This window comes from Melitaea cinxia, chromosome 5 (genome assembly GCF_905220565.1).
Source record: "Melitaea cinxia chromosome 5, ilMelCinx1.1, whole genome shotgun sequence".
Classification (NCBI taxonomy): domain Eukaryota; kingdom Metazoa; phylum Arthropoda; class Insecta; order Lepidoptera; family Nymphalidae; genus Melitaea; species Melitaea cinxia.
In genome coordinates this window covers 15,420,826-15,438,774 of record NC_059398.1, presented here as the reverse complement: position 1 = coordinate 15,438,774, position 17,949 = coordinate 15,420,826, and the positions used below count along the sequence as shown (strand labels likewise).

General features: G+C 32.9%; 1 protein-coding gene across 1 annotated transcript; it reads right to left on the bottom strand.

Annotated features, from left to right (window-relative positions):
* Window positions 1-7,308: 7,308 nt before the first annotated feature.
* Window positions 7,309-12,432, bottom strand: LOC123653698 (28S rRNA (cytosine-C(5))-methyltransferase). Its single transcript, XM_045589690.1, has 6 exons — window positions 12,201-12,432; window positions 11,839-12,094; window positions 10,175-10,437; window positions 9,420-9,533; window positions 9,038-9,212; window positions 7,309-8,576 (listed from the first exon to the last, which is right to left on the bottom strand). Exons 1-6 carry the CDS (start codon window positions 12,321-12,323, stop codon window positions 7,483-7,485), a joined length of 2,025 nt encoding a protein of 674 aa, XP_045445646.1. The 5' UTR covers window positions 12,324-12,432; the 3' UTR covers window positions 7,309-7,482.
* Window positions 12,433-17,949: the final 5,517 nt, after the last annotated feature.

Genomic DNA, 17,949 nt, shown 5'->3' with positions numbered 1-17,949 from the left:
GCAAGGCAAACGGAAGTTGAGAGGGAGATATAAGCTAATGAAGGTAGAAAGAGAGAGAGAGACAGAGTTACGTTTCGTAAGTTTTACTTCAGTCGTGTGGTCTAAAGTACACTCGTTTTTTATGCTAGTCAATTGATTTTCAAATTCGTAGCTAATTTGTAGCACTTTCGTAACTTGTAGCATCTAAATACGAATTTTCTATTCATTTTAATTGGCTTGTACTAAAGACAAATTATAGTAAACATGTTAAATATGACAGTTCTTGCGTTTCGTAGCCACTTCGTAGCATTTTCGTAGCTTGTAATGAATTCATTTAAATACGTTCTTTCTAGTTACTTTTAATTAGCTTGTATTAAAAACTAAAAATAGTAAAATTTTGAAATTGAATTCGATTAGTTTATTGTAGATTGCTGATTTATTTTATAGAAAGAATAAAGTTTATAATCGAAAAGAGAAAAATAATATACTAAATATAAAAATATAATGTCGTAAACAATATACCTAGTAATAGTCAAGTAATCCCCAAGTAACACCTAGAATTTTTAACAAACTTTTCTAATGGGTGTCATCGATAGAAGCCAATAGCGGAAGCCTTCAACCATTAAAATGTAGATAAGCAAATTAAAGCTCTCTGTTAACGGAATAAAATTGAAAGTAAAATGTTGTTTCTATCATAATATTGGTGACAAGCGGTGACTGACACTGTCATAATAATTGCGCATCCATTCCTGATTGGTTGGTTGTGTACACATACATAGCGCCGCCTAGCTGAGTGACACGCCCAGCATCTCGTTGCTAGGCAACGGAGGTTGTTGATTGTGATTTATAGAGACAAATGAATTATATTAAGTACAAAATACATAGTTTAAATAAAAAATTTAAATCGTAAATATTATTATTTTTCCTTTGTTAAATTTAATTTTAGATCTTAAGTTAGTTAATTTATATGTATAAAGATTAAAAATTGACGTGTTATTGTAATAATTTAATTCAAAGTTGAATCAATTTATGTTAAAGTTCAATTTATTATATTAAAATCTGTTTTTCAAAAAGCCGATATGGATCAATGAATACCAAGAGTATTTGATTTGAAATCGTCGGGCGCGAGTTTGAATCCAAGCCAGCGTCGATGTGTATTCAAAAACCTTTATTGGAGCTATGAAAAACATTAGTATTTATCTTATGTTATATATAAAATTCTTGTATCACAATGTTAGTTACCATACTCCCCCGAAACGGCTAGACCGATTTTTAAGGGGCTGGGGTGGTTAAGGAGGTTAATAACATATATGGCAAAGCAACGTTCGCGGGATCAGCTAGTATTAAAATAATGCATTCGAACATATGCAGAAATAGGTTAATTTCAGTAGGTTTGTCTTACACATTATTTTTTAAATTATGTAACAAAGTTGTTTTTATTTCTTTGCTGTAACTCACTTTTGACTACAAATGGACGGAAAGAAATAAAATTACATTGTAAAAATATTGTTAGCTTAACGACTTTCATAACGTAATAACGCATTTGTAAATGCCGTTTGAACCTACGATGTTTAATCTTAATTAATCAGTTTTACATGTAAATATTTAGGTCAACTATATTCAATATTCCTTCGAGGTTATGTTTATTATTTTATCGTTTGCTTGTGATTTCACGTCCTTGAGCTAATTCGAAACCACGATGACTTAACCGCGTGGCCGCTATTACTTTGACGTTTCTAACTCAGATACTTATATTAATCTAAAGATAATTGGTACATATTAGTTTGTTTTATTACTTATTTTATCGAATTCTATTGTGTAATCCGGAGTATTACGAATATTGTAACACGTTAAGGGCTGGTTACACCATTTGCCGTGAAAGCTATCTGACGTATAACTTCAACAAACAGATAAAAGCTTATGATTTATTTTCCTTTTTAACCATTGAATTACAAAATAATTTGTGGGATATTTCTATTTAAAATTATAAATCTAAAGTCTTAGAGGAATTATAAATTTAAAATCAAAATCTTAGTAGGTATTTAAGTGCTGGTTAAACTTTATTCACAACCGGGGACACAGGTCCTAAATGTTTAGATGTATCGTCTAGTCTGCTTCTTATTTTCGCTAGAATTTGAAATATATAAAGAATTGTTTGAAAAGTTTTCTTATATATTTCCAATAATAATCTTAATATAAATATACCTATACCAGTGTTTATCTTGATTTTTCTCTTTTCATACAGTAAAACAATTATAAATATTATGTTAAATATCGATAAAAAAATATACGTCTATTTTATGGATGTAAAAAAAATTAACCATAGATGACGATGATATAACATGAGATATGACTGGCCATTCAACGCAGTTCTTAGTGACCTGCCTTCTACGCTGTTGTTGTGGGGTCGTTACCTGTTTCAAGTCTGGTTGAAGTAATTTTGATATAGGTATTTATCAGTATATTTTTTCACGTTTAAGAAATATAAAGTGTGCATTTACGGCAGTTGTTTAACCGACTTCAAAAAAGGAGGAGGTTACTCAATTCGACCGTGTGTATATATAATATATTGTATGTTCGGGGATAACTCCGTCGTTTATGAACAAATTATGATCATTCTTTTTTTGTTGAAAAGGAGATATCCCTAGTTTGGTACCATGATAAGAAAACCAGGATCTGATAATGGGAACCCAGATAAACCGAGGGAAACTATCTAAAAGCCGCATAACTTTTTACTGGGTATACCGATTTTGATGATTTTTAATTTAATCAAAAGCTGTTGTTTATCATGTTTTAATTTTCACATTTAAATTTTGTCAAGATTTGATTACAACTTTTGGAGTAATCTTTGATAATGCATATTTGCTTCACTATTTTATCGTCTACCTACGTTGTATTACTTGTCGATGTAATTGAAGTCGGTTCTTTTTCGTTTGCCAGCAAACACAATAAATAAGTTAAACATATTTTAATTATTCAAGAAAAGAACTGTTATCTGTAGAACTAATTTGTTCCCCGTATCTCGTAATCGTGTTTTTTAATTTGGCATATTTATACACAGTATCAGCTATTTAACGCACTAGGTTCACTAATACTTAATTTTTTAATCTTTTGGAAGTAAAACTTCTTTACGCATGCTTGACTTGAGGAGTAAGCTGGTGAATGCGTGACGAGAGCGTTACGAAAAGTGTGACCGGGCGAAGCGAACAGCAAGAGAGAGGTGCGAGCACACATTTTCTTTCTTTCTTTCTCTCATAGCCAGTGACATTTCGTATATCTAAGACACAGTGTAGGCCTATTGCTAAAGAAGTTTTACTTCAATGGTGTGGTCTAAATTATAATTGTTTTTTTTTTAACTTAGATACATCGTTTTGACTACCATCGATTGGCATTGAGTTTGAGCGTTCAGTGTGAGGCGGTTTATTATCAAAAGCATATTAGAATGTGTAAGGTTTTTTCGACGAAAAATTATTATAATTATTATTATTTTCGTAAGTACTAGGTACCTATTGTTGCCCTCATTTTTCATAAGCGCAATAGAAATTTTATTTCTGCAATATGCTGTGAGACTGATCGTTCGAAAAAGTAGCACTAGTTTGTCACGAGATCAAGCGTGCAGCAGCGACGATAATTTTTATTGCTTCTTTATAAAACGAAAGTTATTTTTTACTCGGTAAAGTTCAGATTTTCACCATTTGGTATTAACAAGGCGACTGTCTAGTCGTAAAATTGTATTTATTTTATACAACCAATTAAATTTAATGTTAAGTATACCACCATTAGTCATAATTGCATCCTACTAGCAAGATTGAAGTAATAGGTCGAGGAAAAAGTCTTTTCGTATTTTCTAGTAAAAAGTTGCAAAAAATTCTTTTTGGGCCATGACAAGGTCACATTTTAAAAATGAAATTAAAATGTGTTAAACTATTTCTGTATTAGTTGTGTGGTTACGGCAGTAAAAAATTTAGCCACACCCTCTCTTCCCGTGGGTGTCGTAAGAGGCGAATAAGGGATAATACAGTTCCACTACCACTTTGGAACTTAAAAAGCCGACCGATGGCGGGACAACCATCAAACTGCTGGTTTTGAAATACACAGGCCGAAGACGGGCAGTAGCGTCTTCGGTGCGACAAAGTCAGCCCTGCGGTCATCGACCTGCCTGCCCAGCGTGGTGACTATGGGCAACACACGAGTTCACGCTATTTTTGGCGCGAACTTGTGGAGGCCTATGTCCAGCAGTAGAGCTGTGCGAGGCTGAAGTAATGATGATGATGAAATTATTTCACGCCATTTTCCATTTTTTTATCTGTCTGCCAAACTAGGTGAATCCAACGAAGACGTTTTAGTTTGACTAGCTCGATGGCGTAGTTTGTAGTGACCCTGAGTCCCCTGAATTCCCACCCCGAGTCTGGGTGTAACACACACACACACATATATATAATTATATAGCAGTCGGCTGTTACCTATAACGCAAGCATTAAGTTGCTTATTTTAGGAAAAGATGACCGTGCGTGTATGTTATGAATATTTATTATTTATTATGATAAAAAGGCGAAAGTGCGACACAAGTCGCGAACATAATTTGTGACGTTTATAAACCTAATGCACTGTCAGTAAGTTTTCAGTCAGAAAATTTCGCTGCCAAAGCTGCATTTCGCTCTGGTCACCCAGTCACAGCTAAACGTGACAACATTTTTGAAAAAACTTGGAAATATATAAAGTATTATTTTTCTGATATTCTGAATTGTCCGTGTTGTTTATATGATATAAAACTGAAATTAATTATGTGGTGTCATGGGACACCAGGTAGGATCGAAGTTCCTTTGGATGGTATAGAAGCAACACATTTTGAAAAAAATGTTTAATTTTATATATATTTTCTAGTTCTTGATTTTATTTTTAATTTTGTTGATTGGTTTTTAATTAAGTACATAAAAGTATTTAGGAGATTTAGTATTTTAGAAAATAACAAATAAAGTAAAATAAAATAAATAAAACAAAATAATAATAATTTAAACTATTAAGTGAAATAAAAAAACATGTCTTTATTTATTTTTGTCGACAGTATAAAAATACATAATTAAAAAAAATGTTTACTAGTAATATTGTAGTTTTACAAACGTCATATTATACAGTCGTATGACTGATATTACGTCACTTCCGTTATATATTTTTCTTACGGTTTTAGTATCACATTTTTTTCAGTTCGGTCTCCCAGCCAAATATCAAGCCTGCCGTAAAGAACTTCGTACCAAAAGTGGAGCTAGATCGACATGTCAGTAGTTACGATATAGCTAGAGATCTAAGAATTGACCATAAAACACTTTTGACCCATTTGAAAAGTGGTTATGCAAAATAGCTCGATATATGGATGCCACATGAACTCACTGAAAGAAACGAATGCACGGTACAATATATACAGTACTCTTTTGCCATTCTCTCTTAAGACGTCATGATATCGATCCATTGATGACTGATTACTGTTAACGAAAAATGGATCACCTACGAAAAAAATGTACGAAAGAATTTGTGGTCAAAGGTCGATTTAGCTGCACAGACTATCGCTAAACCCAGGTTGACACGCAACAAGGTTATGTTGAGTGTCTGGTGGAATTGGAAGGGCATTATTCATTATGTTTTACCACCGGGCAAAACCATCGATTCGGATTGCGACTGTCAACAGCTGATGAGACTTAGTAAGAAATCTGGAATAAACGGCAAGAATTTATCAACAGAAAAGGTGCGGTCTTTTATCACGACAACGCTCGGTCACATACGTCTTAGCCATATATACGAGGGGCGGCTGAAAAGTTCTGAGCCTAGGGCATTAAGAGTCTAGATAAAAATCTAAATAAAATTTATTTTTCAATATAGTCCCCCTGGACTTCAATGCACCTTTGACATCTTTTATAGAGGGCTTGTATCCCTGATAAAAGGTAACCCGCGTCTTTGGCTAGAAAATGTTCATTAACGGCAACCTTCATCTCTTCATCATCCCCAAATCTTCGTCCCCGTAAGTCTTTTTTCAAATTTTTAAATAAAAAATAATCGCTAGGTGCCAGATCTGGACTATAGGGAGGGTGATTTACTTCATCGAAGCCAGTTTCTCGCAAGGCTTGCCTCGCAATGCGCGCCGTGTGAACCGACGCGTTGTCTTGCAAAAACAAAATTCCTTTGCTGATTTTACCTCTTCTTTTTTCGACAATGGCTTCGCGAACTTTTTTTAAAAGCCCAGCATAATACTCTGCATTCATTGTAGTTTTTTTTGGAAGGTAATCTAAGAGCAAAACTCCTTCGCAATCCCAAAAAATGGTGGCCATGAGTTTGGAAGCCGATTTTTCCACCTTGAACTTTTTCGGCGGTCTTTCCCCCTTCTTTCTCCACTGCATTGACTCCTGTTTTGATTCTGGGTCATATTGTCGGATCCACGTTTCATCAACGGTGACAATACGAGTGCAAATTTCTTCCAAATTATCCTTGCACAAGTCTAAAAACTCTTCAGAAGTTTCAACGCACCGCTGCTTGTCAAGTGGCGTGAGCATTTTTGGCACTCAACGCGCACTGACTTTATTCATATGCATTAATGATTGTGCATAATATCTCCAACTCATTCCTTACTAAAGCCAAGCTCTTCTGCTATCTGCCACAATTTTATTCGGCGATCGTCCAGTACAATTTTTTTTACTTTTTCGATGTTTTCATCGGTGACTGCGGTGTTCGGCCGACTCGAGCGGGGGTCATCTTCCAGAGTCTCTCTGCCTTGTTGGAATAGCCGTTTCCATCGTTTAACCGTGGCTGACGACGGTCCAGATTCTCCGTATACACTAGAAGTTCCTTCAAAAATTTCTTTTGCTGTTTTCCCCTTTTTAAAGAGGAATTTGATGACGGCGCGATGCTCAAACTTCGTTAAGTGCAGTAATGACTCAGACATGGTGATGTTTACGGTTCAATTACTCAAAGCGTAATGAAGCTAATGACGTGAAACTTCGCTTATATAGTGGGTAGATGTCGTTCAAATAGTGACCCACCGGATAAGTAAATAGCACGACTGCAAGTAACCTAGGCTCAGAACTTTTCAGCCGTCCCTCGTATATAATATACCTATAACAAAATATTGGGCTTTCGAGTCACATGAATATGACTCAAAAGCCTAATATTTATGGAACTTACTCTGCTACCAGAATGAATAATAGATATAAATTTGTCAAAGCTTTTCGTGAAGCATGCAGATTGTATAATTATTTACTACTGAGCGTAAATATCGAATCATCAGGATCAAAAGGGATAAAGGAATATTTTAACAAAACCAAATAAAAGAAAATATCTGTGGATTTCTTTTTATTAAAATTTAAAAAGTATAAAACAATAACTTATTATTAATTTTTGTTTCTTTTTTTACGCATGTCTTCATTTAGTTCATTAGTACTCCGTTCTACAGATTCTTCGAAATGTTTTCTCTTATTGTTAGAAATGTCAATAACTTCTTTGATATTTAATTAATTTTCATGGTTTTTTTCCTTTTTTTTCCTTTGATTTTTTATTAGAATCTTCAATAATTGTTTCAGAATTCGTTGTTACTGATTCCGTATTTTCATCAATATCACGTTTCTTTTCTTTTTTCTTTTTCTTTTCAGGAGGTTCTTCGGTATTTACTTCAATGATATTTTTGTTATTAGAAATATCATTGTTTTTATCATCTGTAGTGAAATCTGTTAGTGACTCTTCTTTTACTTTGGGTTTTTTCTTTTTCTTTCTTTTTTCAATAGAATTTATAGCATTTGTTGGACTTTCAAGAACAATATAATTAACTTCGTCATCGGCCCTCTCAATCTCTTGACTGTCGTCATCTATAGTTGGATTTTGTTTTCTTTTATGTTTTTTCTTCTTTTCTGGTACTTCAGTATTAATTTCAGTTTTTTCATCACACATTACTTCAGTATTAATAGTCTTAAGATCAATATGATCTATGTCTGTAACTTCCTTGCTTCTTTTCTTCTTTTTACGTTTTTTGTTTAGTTCTTCAAAATTATTTAATTTAATATTCATCTGATCACTTTCTTCTGTTTTGGAAGCTCGTTCTTTTTTAACCTTCTTACGATCATTTTTTTCTGCCGCCCCACCATCATTATTAATTTCCGTTTCTTTAACATTTCCATCTTTATTTTTAGATTTAGTTTTGCCATTTTTTTGTTTATTTTCAGCTAATGGTGAACCATTTATCTCATGTTCATGAGATTTTTCCAAATCTTTAGGATCCCTGTCTAACACCGCTAAAAAGAATCCTGTCGTAAAGTCGGAATCTGGAATGGCATATAGACATCTAGTTCCAATACTGCCATACATTCCTGAACCAAAATTATTCCATTGGTCTTTTAAAAGTTCTTTTACATCTTGAACCCTCCATTTAGCTCTTGACGCCTTAACAATATTTGTTATAACCCTCTCATTTTCTTCAGGAAAGAGTGAACAGGTACTGTATACTATTCGTTTTGCATTTGGAAACGAATTCATTGCATGTTTTAAGAACTTTTCTTGAAGTGATGTTAATCTAGCTAGTCTCGTATTATCGATGTAGTTATGAACATGTAGATCCATACCTTAAAAAGTTGAAAAATGAAATGAGAGGAAGATATTAATTACATTTCAAATCGGTAGAAGTAAATATTTGCTTATTTATTTACACAATATCAGATCAGCTCAACCTATTGCAGTCCACTGCTGGACATAGGCCTCCCCAAGTTCGCGCCAGACATCCCAGTTTTCCAATATACTGTTATTTTATTCATTGCTTCAATAGTGCTTTTGTGTAAAAAAATCTACAGACAATATCGGTGGGACATAATTTTCCAATTTATTCTATTAAATAAAAATACATTTAATAAATAATCTGTCTTTTAAAGTTGAAACAAAAAAATATATATATATCTTTTATCAGTGACGCAAAATATTTTTGTCAATCAACAATAATAATATTACATTCTGATAAAACGATATTAGCATTTATTTGACTACAGTGTAACAGTATCTATAATTTTACTGTTAATAATACTTAGCTCACCTGATCCCGAACAGCTTGGATCTAGAAGAATGTATTCAACATCATCATAATCACCCCTCTTTATCTCCAAGGAATCCTTATTCAAAGTTTCTACACATTTAGACCCAGTTCTCTCAACAAAATCACATAGAGTATTGTATCTTTCTTCATTTCTTTCGATTGCATAAATCTTTCCCTTTAAAACAAAGTAAATATAAATATATTAGTAACAAATACATAACATTAGCATATATGCAATAAGCATTAAGCAAAATCTTAAGATATTATATGTATGTATTCTTTGTAGATTGATTTGCAGATACATTCTATATTTAAGATTTTTTTTTAAATAATAATAAAACATGTATACATTTTTTCTGTATAAAATGTTTCAATCATTTACCTGATTTCGTAAATAAGCTGCTAGTTGTGTAGTTTTCATACCAGGAGCAGCACACATGTCTAATACTACACTACCTGGTGGAGGTGCTAGTAAGTGTACTGCTAAAGCTGTGGCCTGAAATGGAAAACCAGAAAATAGAAACACAACACTATAGCAATTGGTCTGTCTATGTCATAACAAAGAAAGTAAAATTAATATACTTTATATATATATGAAATAATACACACATTTATAGTAACACCTGTTTTCGATTGCTAATGTTATGGTTATGTATAGTTTGGAGCTTATATTAATTGCAAAGAATATCGTGGTGTTATAATGAAATAACTATTAAAATCTCTTTAGATTAATTCAAATGACAAAACTAAGAAAATATTATCTAACTACAATTTAGATGTGAAGAAAGAAAAAAAATCTCATTTACTCACTTTAAATACAGTAATAATTATAGTACAATGCTGTGACTATGAATCAATTAAAAATATATTCTTTCAAACTTAAGAATAAAAATTATCCATCAAAATATTGACTTTTTGAACTAAAACTTGACTTGCGGAGGAAGCTGGTGAATGTGTGACGAGAGTGATACGAATAGTGTGATCGGGCGAGGCGAACGGAAATTGAGAGTCAGATATAAGTTAGTGAAGATACAGAGTTACAGTTCGTAAGTTTTACTACAATCGTGCGGTCACACTGTAACAAGTACACTCGTTTTTTTGGTTTTTTTACATTCAAAAGTGTTGTAACCAATTTACCTTATCCTGCAAAATTATCTGATTTTCCAAATACAAGTCATGTTCATATAACTTAGTTCCAGGAGCAAACACAAACATGGTTTTTACATGATAATCTTGAGTGAAGTCATATTCTGTGAGACTTTGAATTTGCTGAAGGTAGTCGTTGTATGAGCCGGACGTACATCTGATGAACCTGTAACCTTCATCTTGAAAGGCTCGAATGGCATCAGAAGTGGCTAATAGATTTGTGTTAACACGCACATATCGTGGTCTGCGAACAACTACACACATTGTTAATTATTTTTATGTCTGTAAAAATTGTAATGAATTATTAGTAATTTTTATATTTAATTTTTAAACATTTTGTAATAATAAAATGATGGAATAAAATAGAAATATATATAATCAATTAAATTTTGGAACAAACATGAAATTTATACAATAGCCTTTTCATATAAATGGTTCAAAAACAATCTTATCAGGCAACTAAATACTCAAGAAACCAATAATTTATATATCTATACATATAATAAAATGGTAGGAAAGTCAAAACTGTACATTGAATATTTTTTTAAAAGAATACTTGGGGTGTGATCTACAATCGATACCGAAGCCAAAAATATAGTTTTTAGAATTTTTGTCTGTTTGTCTGTATGTATGTCTGGGATAAACTCAAAAAGTACTGCATGGATTTACTTCAAATTTGGCACGAATATTATTAAGAAGTCGGGTCAACATATAGGCTACAAATTATCACGCTATCACCTAAGGGGAACGAGCAGTGAACGTTTATTTCTTCAACGCATTCTGTAACAAAGTGTAATCTAACGACACATATTTGAATGTTGTTGTTATTATGTTAATAATAACAATGCTATAAGCTAGCTTCACACTATAAATAAAGACATTCTGTAGTATATTTAGTATCAGCATTGCACCCGTGAGAAGTCGGGGCGGGTTGCTAGTGTATAAATAAAGTTCTAGAATCTATCATGTATATTCAGTTGTTTTAAGAATTATATCCAAAATATCTGTGTCAAAAATCTATAGTAAGTAGCTTTTTTTAGTTGCAAAATATAAGTTCTTGATAGTAAATTTTATTTTTTTAAATGTTTTGAATTGATAAAGTATCAATTTATTTAATAACACATACTCTACTAAATAAAAGATTATTTCTCATATATACTATTTATTTTCATTTAAACACAAGCACTTTCTGTGGTAGACATATTTTGGTATTAATACTGAATACAAGTACAGTGGAATGTTAAAACATGTTAGTCAATCCTGTTTCACATTTAATAAACTTTTCTCAGTTTCCGCTACGGGCTTGTAGACATGTTGGTCAATTTCATTGCCATCCTCATCGTATTCTTTTTCATGGTATGCTTTATATGCATATAGACAAATTATTATATTTACTACTACAACAGCTGCAACGACTGACCAGCAGGTTTGTACAAATGGACTGACAGGATAATAATCAGTAAGGAGGTGACGAACACCGAAAAATGCCACAAATGGCAATGTAAACATGGCTACGCTGTATAAGAACAAATTTGCCAATGCCAATACAGCCAACTTTGTTTGAATCGGTATGAGAGGGCTCTCAGTGTTTTCTGCCATTGTGCTATTTTATATTGCAGATTTAATCTGTAAAAGAAAGAAAAGATTTTCTTTACCTTTTGTATTCGATTCATCTTGAGGTTGTGGTTTGATCTTTTCGAACTGTTCTTTGTAAGATAATATTGTTTGTTCAGGTTTGCTTTTCCCTGGCAGTGCTTTTTTTCCATAAAGCAGTTCTACGGCAAGAACTTTTGCCAACCACGGATCTAAACGCGGTTCTTTCGTCAAAATTTGACAACTTTCAAAAATCTTATTTATCTCGGCAGCATGTTTTATAGTTTCCGTAATAAGAGCATAAAGCACATTTGTTCTCTGTAAATACGTATAATTTATACAAATTTCGCTGACATTTTATATTTACAATTTGGCGTGTTTTACTTAGCTTTACTATAATATTAAAAAATATGTAAATGCTTACAAAATGCCGAAGTTTTTCGTCGTACAACAAACTTTTGACGCTGCCGCCTTCGGTAAAAGCTTTTTTAAAAATGTTTGCTGCTACTTTATAATGTCTTGGTACCTTTACTGAATGCTCAAACATTGTATTCAATCATAATACATTGAATCGCATTAACCTTCAACACATAATTGACCAAAAATTAACAATAACCAAATTTTTATCACGAGTTAAATGTCATTGATATGTTGTTGTTTTAAAATTTATCCCCAATAGGGAAAGGCAAAGGACTATAATCCATACAGCCTAGTCTGAATTTGTAAGTTTCGTTCTGATATATCAAAAGCCCGGAGCCAAGTCTGAAGTAACTTTATTGTTCTTCTGATTCGATGACTGGTAGAGTAAGGCCGAAACCAAGTCTGAAATTTCATATTTTCGTCTACTCTTCTTTGTCTATAAGTGATAGGCGAGGTCGAAACCAAGTCTGTAATAGGCCGAAGCCTGAAATATCAAAATAAAATTTCACATCCGATGAATGAAGGTCCTGATCCTGTTTCAAATATCATTGATAGTATTGCAAATAAATTCAAATATACTAGTATAATTATCCAAATTAGTCAATAAATCTTGTGTATTGCGCGGGACATTTTTTGGTCCAGAAGTTGATAACAAGTTGGATATAAATAAGAGGCGTTCCAGATTAAAAGCGGAGCATTCAAAAAATATGTGATCTAAAGACTGTGTAGAGTTGTTGGTGCAATGTGGGCAAACGGGCGATGAGATGATACGCATACGATTCAAATGTGCATTAAATCTGCAATGTCCAAATCTCAAGCGGCATAGTATTGTATAATATTTTCTGCTTCTATGTTGATGCGATTTAGTAAACCAAGGACTTTTTCCAATATCTTGATTTATTTGAGCATACCAAGATCCTTTTCTTAACAAGGTTTGTCGCCAAAGATCACGCCAATCAGATAGGATTTTTGATTTAATAGCAACTAATAGATCAGTGTATGGTACGGCAACATTCTCATCAACAGGGCTGCCGCTGTCACTGTCAACAATTGAACGTGCCAGAAAGTCCACATGTTCATTTCCCCTTACTCCTATATGTGAAGGTGTCCACAATAATTTGATGTTGTAGTTTCTTCTGGATAGTTGATAAAGGAGATGTCTTATTTCTAAAATGATGAAGTTTGTATTAGCACTGAATTGATAATTATCTAAAGCCTTTAGAACGCTCATACTGTCAGTAATGATCAGCCAATATTGATTAGTTTGTTTTTTAATGAATTCTAGGGCAGCAGTAATTGCTAGAGCTTCAGCTGTAAATATTGATATCTCCTTTTTCAATCTGACGCCTTGGCCAAACTTCAGATGAGGTACATAATAGGCCATGGAAACATTTATATCATTTTTTGATCCATCTGTGTAAACTTGTTTGAACTTATCAGAGTATTGTGCTATGAGGTTGTAAACTTCCTGGCGCTCTTTTAGCTTATGGTCAATAATAATATCGATTTGATTAATAAGACAGTCAAACTCCTTTTCGTAACACATCCAATTGCTAGAACTGTGTATTTTGTGTTGGTTATTTAGATTTAACATGAATGAATATTCGAAGAGAATAAATGGGTTATTAGAAGTTAATGGAGCATTTACAGGATATTTACTATGTAAGCAATTAAGCTTTTTAATTAGAGGATGATTACTAATGGAAAACAGTTTTAGCAAAAAACAGTATTTCAAATATTTAAATCTAAGGTGTAAAGGGGAAATGTTGCACTCGACCTGTAACGAATTAATTGGGGTTGTTTTCATGGCGCCAGTGATAAGTCTCAGGCTGTGATTTTGAATAATATTTAATTTGTTAACCAACTTGTCATTAGCAGAAAAACATAGAAATCCATATTCAAAATGACTGCGTACAAGAGATTTATATAGGGTAAGAAGGATTTTTGGATCAGAACCCCAATATGTTTTTGCAAGAGACTTTAAAATATTAAGAGCCTTAAGAGCTCTATCAACTATGTGGTCTACATATTTGTTCCATGATAAATTATTCATGAATATAACACCTAAAAATTTAACTTCATTTGTGATAAGAAGAGATATATTATTATAGTTTATTTTAATTCTTTCAGACCCTACTTTATTAAAAACTATGACTTTAGACTTTTCAAAGCTAATGTCCAATGCAAGATAATTAAAATAAGAATTTAATTTAACTAAAGCTTCGTTTAACTTAAGATTTAGGGTAGTTATATTATTACTAGAACAATAGACTACCAAATCATCAGCAAACTGTAAATTGTATATATGAGAGCCTAGAATTAAGTTTAATCTATGTATATAAAGTGTGAAAATCAATGGACTCAAAATGCTACCTTGACATGTACCTTTATGAGAAAGCCTTGGACCAATAAGTCTATTATTATACTTAACAAATACCTTCCTACTGTGCAAAAAATTAAAAATCCATTGTATAACTTTTACAGGTAAACCAATCGCAGCTAATTCCGTGGATAGAATATGATGGTTAACATTATTAAAGGCTCCAACTACATCGAAGAAAACTCCAGCGAGAGCTTGCTTTGATTGTATAGCATTATAAATATCAAGATGTAAGTGAGCAATGCTCTCCCTTGAAGACCTGCCTCTTCTAAAACCAAACTGATTAGAAGGTAAAATATGATTAGACTCTACGAAATGTTCCAATCTTTGTTTTAAAAGTTGTTCAAATATTTTTCCCATGCAAGAAGTCAATGCTATAGGTCTATATGAATCAAAGTTAAACTTGTCCTTGTTGGGTTTTAAGATAGGTACTAAACAATCAACCTTCCAATCCATAGGAATAAGATTATGCTCCCAAAGAAGATTCAGGATATTTAATAAAATTAGTTTAGATTGAGAAGACAGGTGTTTAAGCATTTTATATGAAATGTAGTCAAGGCCAGGTGTAGAGTCTTTTCTGGATGAAATAGCAGAATTTAATTCGACAATGGTAAAAGATTTTATAATAAAATTTTGATTAGGAAGAATATGGCAGAAAGAATTAAGATTAAAGGCTGGCTCTACAGTATCTGGAGTATATTTTTTGAGAAAATCAAAGATCCAAGAATAGTCAGAGTTGTTATGGGAAGGTGGAGAATAGCTTTTGTTAAATTTTCGCATATACGTCCAAATGACTGATATAGGAGTCGATCTGTTAAATTGTTCACAAAGTTTTATCCAACTGTTTCTTCTCTCATTTCTGATAATATATTTTTTGGTGGCTTGTAGTCTTTTAAAATTAATGTAATTAGCCTCAGTGGGATCAGATTTAAAAGTCAAATAAGCGTTTTTGCTATTTAATACGGCTTTGGTGCAATTGAAATTCCACCAAGGAAGAAGTTTTTTTTTTTTATTTAAGTTAGAAGGAGAGCATGAAGATAAAGCTGTATTAACCAAAGAGTGCTTAGAAATAGAAGATGATTTCCACAGTGCTGAGTGTAAAATATCTGTAAATTTTGTGTAGTTATGAAGGGGGTCTTGTGTATCAAGAGAAAATTCAGTGAGCAATAGTTGGACATTTAAATTATAAATGTTCCAATCAACGTTGTTCAGGTTAGGGAAGCAGGGTAGTGAGCTACTATTGGGAATAGGAGTGGCATTGTAATGATTGTTATTAAGTAAAATTTTTGTGATTACAGGAAAGTGGTAGCTGCCTAAGGGATCGTCATGTACTGACCAGTCACACTCTAGAGCCAATGAAGGTGATACTATGGTTAAGTCAAGAGCATTCTGTCTCCATATGTGCGAACCAACAGTGGTCATACTTCCGTCATTAAGTATAACCAAATTATTGTTATTGATAGACTCTAAAATGTCTTTGCCTCGACAATTAGAAGTAGAACAGCCCCAGGCTGAGTTTAGGCCATTAAAATCTCCTGCTAGGAAGATTGGTTCTGGTAAACTTTTAATTAACCTGTCTAGTTTAGATTTAGAAAAAGCAGGATTGCAATTAGTTGGACTGTAAAAGCTTATGATAGTAAGTTCTTTGTTGCTAGAGTATTTTATACGAACAACAACATTTTGAATGGAGTCATCATAAAAAGTATCAATTTTAGAATAAGAAATAGAGCTATGTATTAATATGGCTACGCCATTGTGGGTGTTTCCTGAATCAAGACGAATTACATTGTAATGACGTATCTTAAATTTTTGACAAGGCTTTAACCAAGTCTCACAAATTAACGCAATGTGAATATTTTTGTCCAAAAGGAAATAATTAAAAATATGTTGATTGTGTAGAATACTCTGAGCATTCCATTGCACAATATTTAAAGTATCCATAAAGTACAAATTATTTATTAGTAACCTTTTTTAATGTATCTTGCAGGACATTTTTAATATTTTGGGAAGAGATAGGTATTTCATTATTTTTGTTTAGTGTTATAAGTTTTACTAAAGCTTCTGTAATAGATTTGAGTATTATTTCGGAATTTAAAAGAGATAAGAACTGATCAGTTTTGTTTAATGATGGAAAGTGAGAGCTGTTTAAAACATCAACAAAGCTTTTTTTCTGAAATTTATCTCTGTTAAGCTGGATTTTTTCTTTTTTAACAGGGCATGCAGGGGATATGGCAATGTGATTGCCAGAGCAGTGACAGCAACTGGCTGCAGTATAAGGAGTCTGACAATCTTTAAAATTGTGACCTTCGCCACAAATGCTGCATCTTTGTGAATTTTTACAGAATTTTGCAATATGACCATATCTTAAACACTTTAGACACTGCTTTACTGGCGGGATGTACTGCCGTACTTCGAACCGCCAGCTGTTGAGGTCCACACTATCTGGTAAATTGGGACAGGAAAAGGTTATAGAAATTGTTTTTGTGGGGATTAATTTTATTTCTCCATTTTCTCTTACACGTCGCATAAATCTACGTATAGATATAATATTTTTCGTGCTAGTTAGAGCTGAATATATTTCTTTATTGGATAATTCTATAGGCACATGAGAAATTACCCCAGTGACCTCTGTAGCGGCAGCCGGAAGGGAAGCTTTAAGTTTGTACCCATCAAGATATTTTTTGTTGCCTAAGACCGCGTTAGCAAAAGCAGGTCTATCAAAGATAACTCCAACTTTACTTTTATTAATGCGTTTTAGTTGTTTCACGCCTTTATTATATTTTTTTATGCTATTAGCGAGTGTCATCATGTCTCTTGTTCCGATTGGCTTGTCAGCCTCTGTACTCTCCAGGAATACAATATAGTCAAAATTACCCCCGTTCTCAGGGTAGTGCCGCACGTAATCGGCTACCCGAAACGGGGCATACCTTTCGGCGTCTGTTAGCTCAACAGATTTTATGGACTCGGAGTCGGAGCTCAACGAGTCGTCCTCAGCGTTACCTTCCTCCTTCTTTTTCCTTTTCTTACTTCTCCCCATCTCTTGATTAATTTATAAGTATTTATTTATAAAAAACTCCAGTGAATGAATTATAAAATTAATAAAATATTTTTGAAAAAAAAAGACCGCCTTTTCACTTCAAAGTTCCCGCGCTTTTCTGTCATTGATATTTTTTTTGCTATATTTTAAATCATAGATTATACAATAATTTACTGGTATGATTTAAGGTTATGTACTTATGTTGCATTCAAGTTATTTTAAATAAATATTTAAAGCTATGTTTAGAACATTTATATAGCTTAACCTCTGGTAAGCTGGACTCCCCGAGCGCCATCTCCCGTAGTCTCCCGCGGGGTTGAATTCAACCCCAGCACT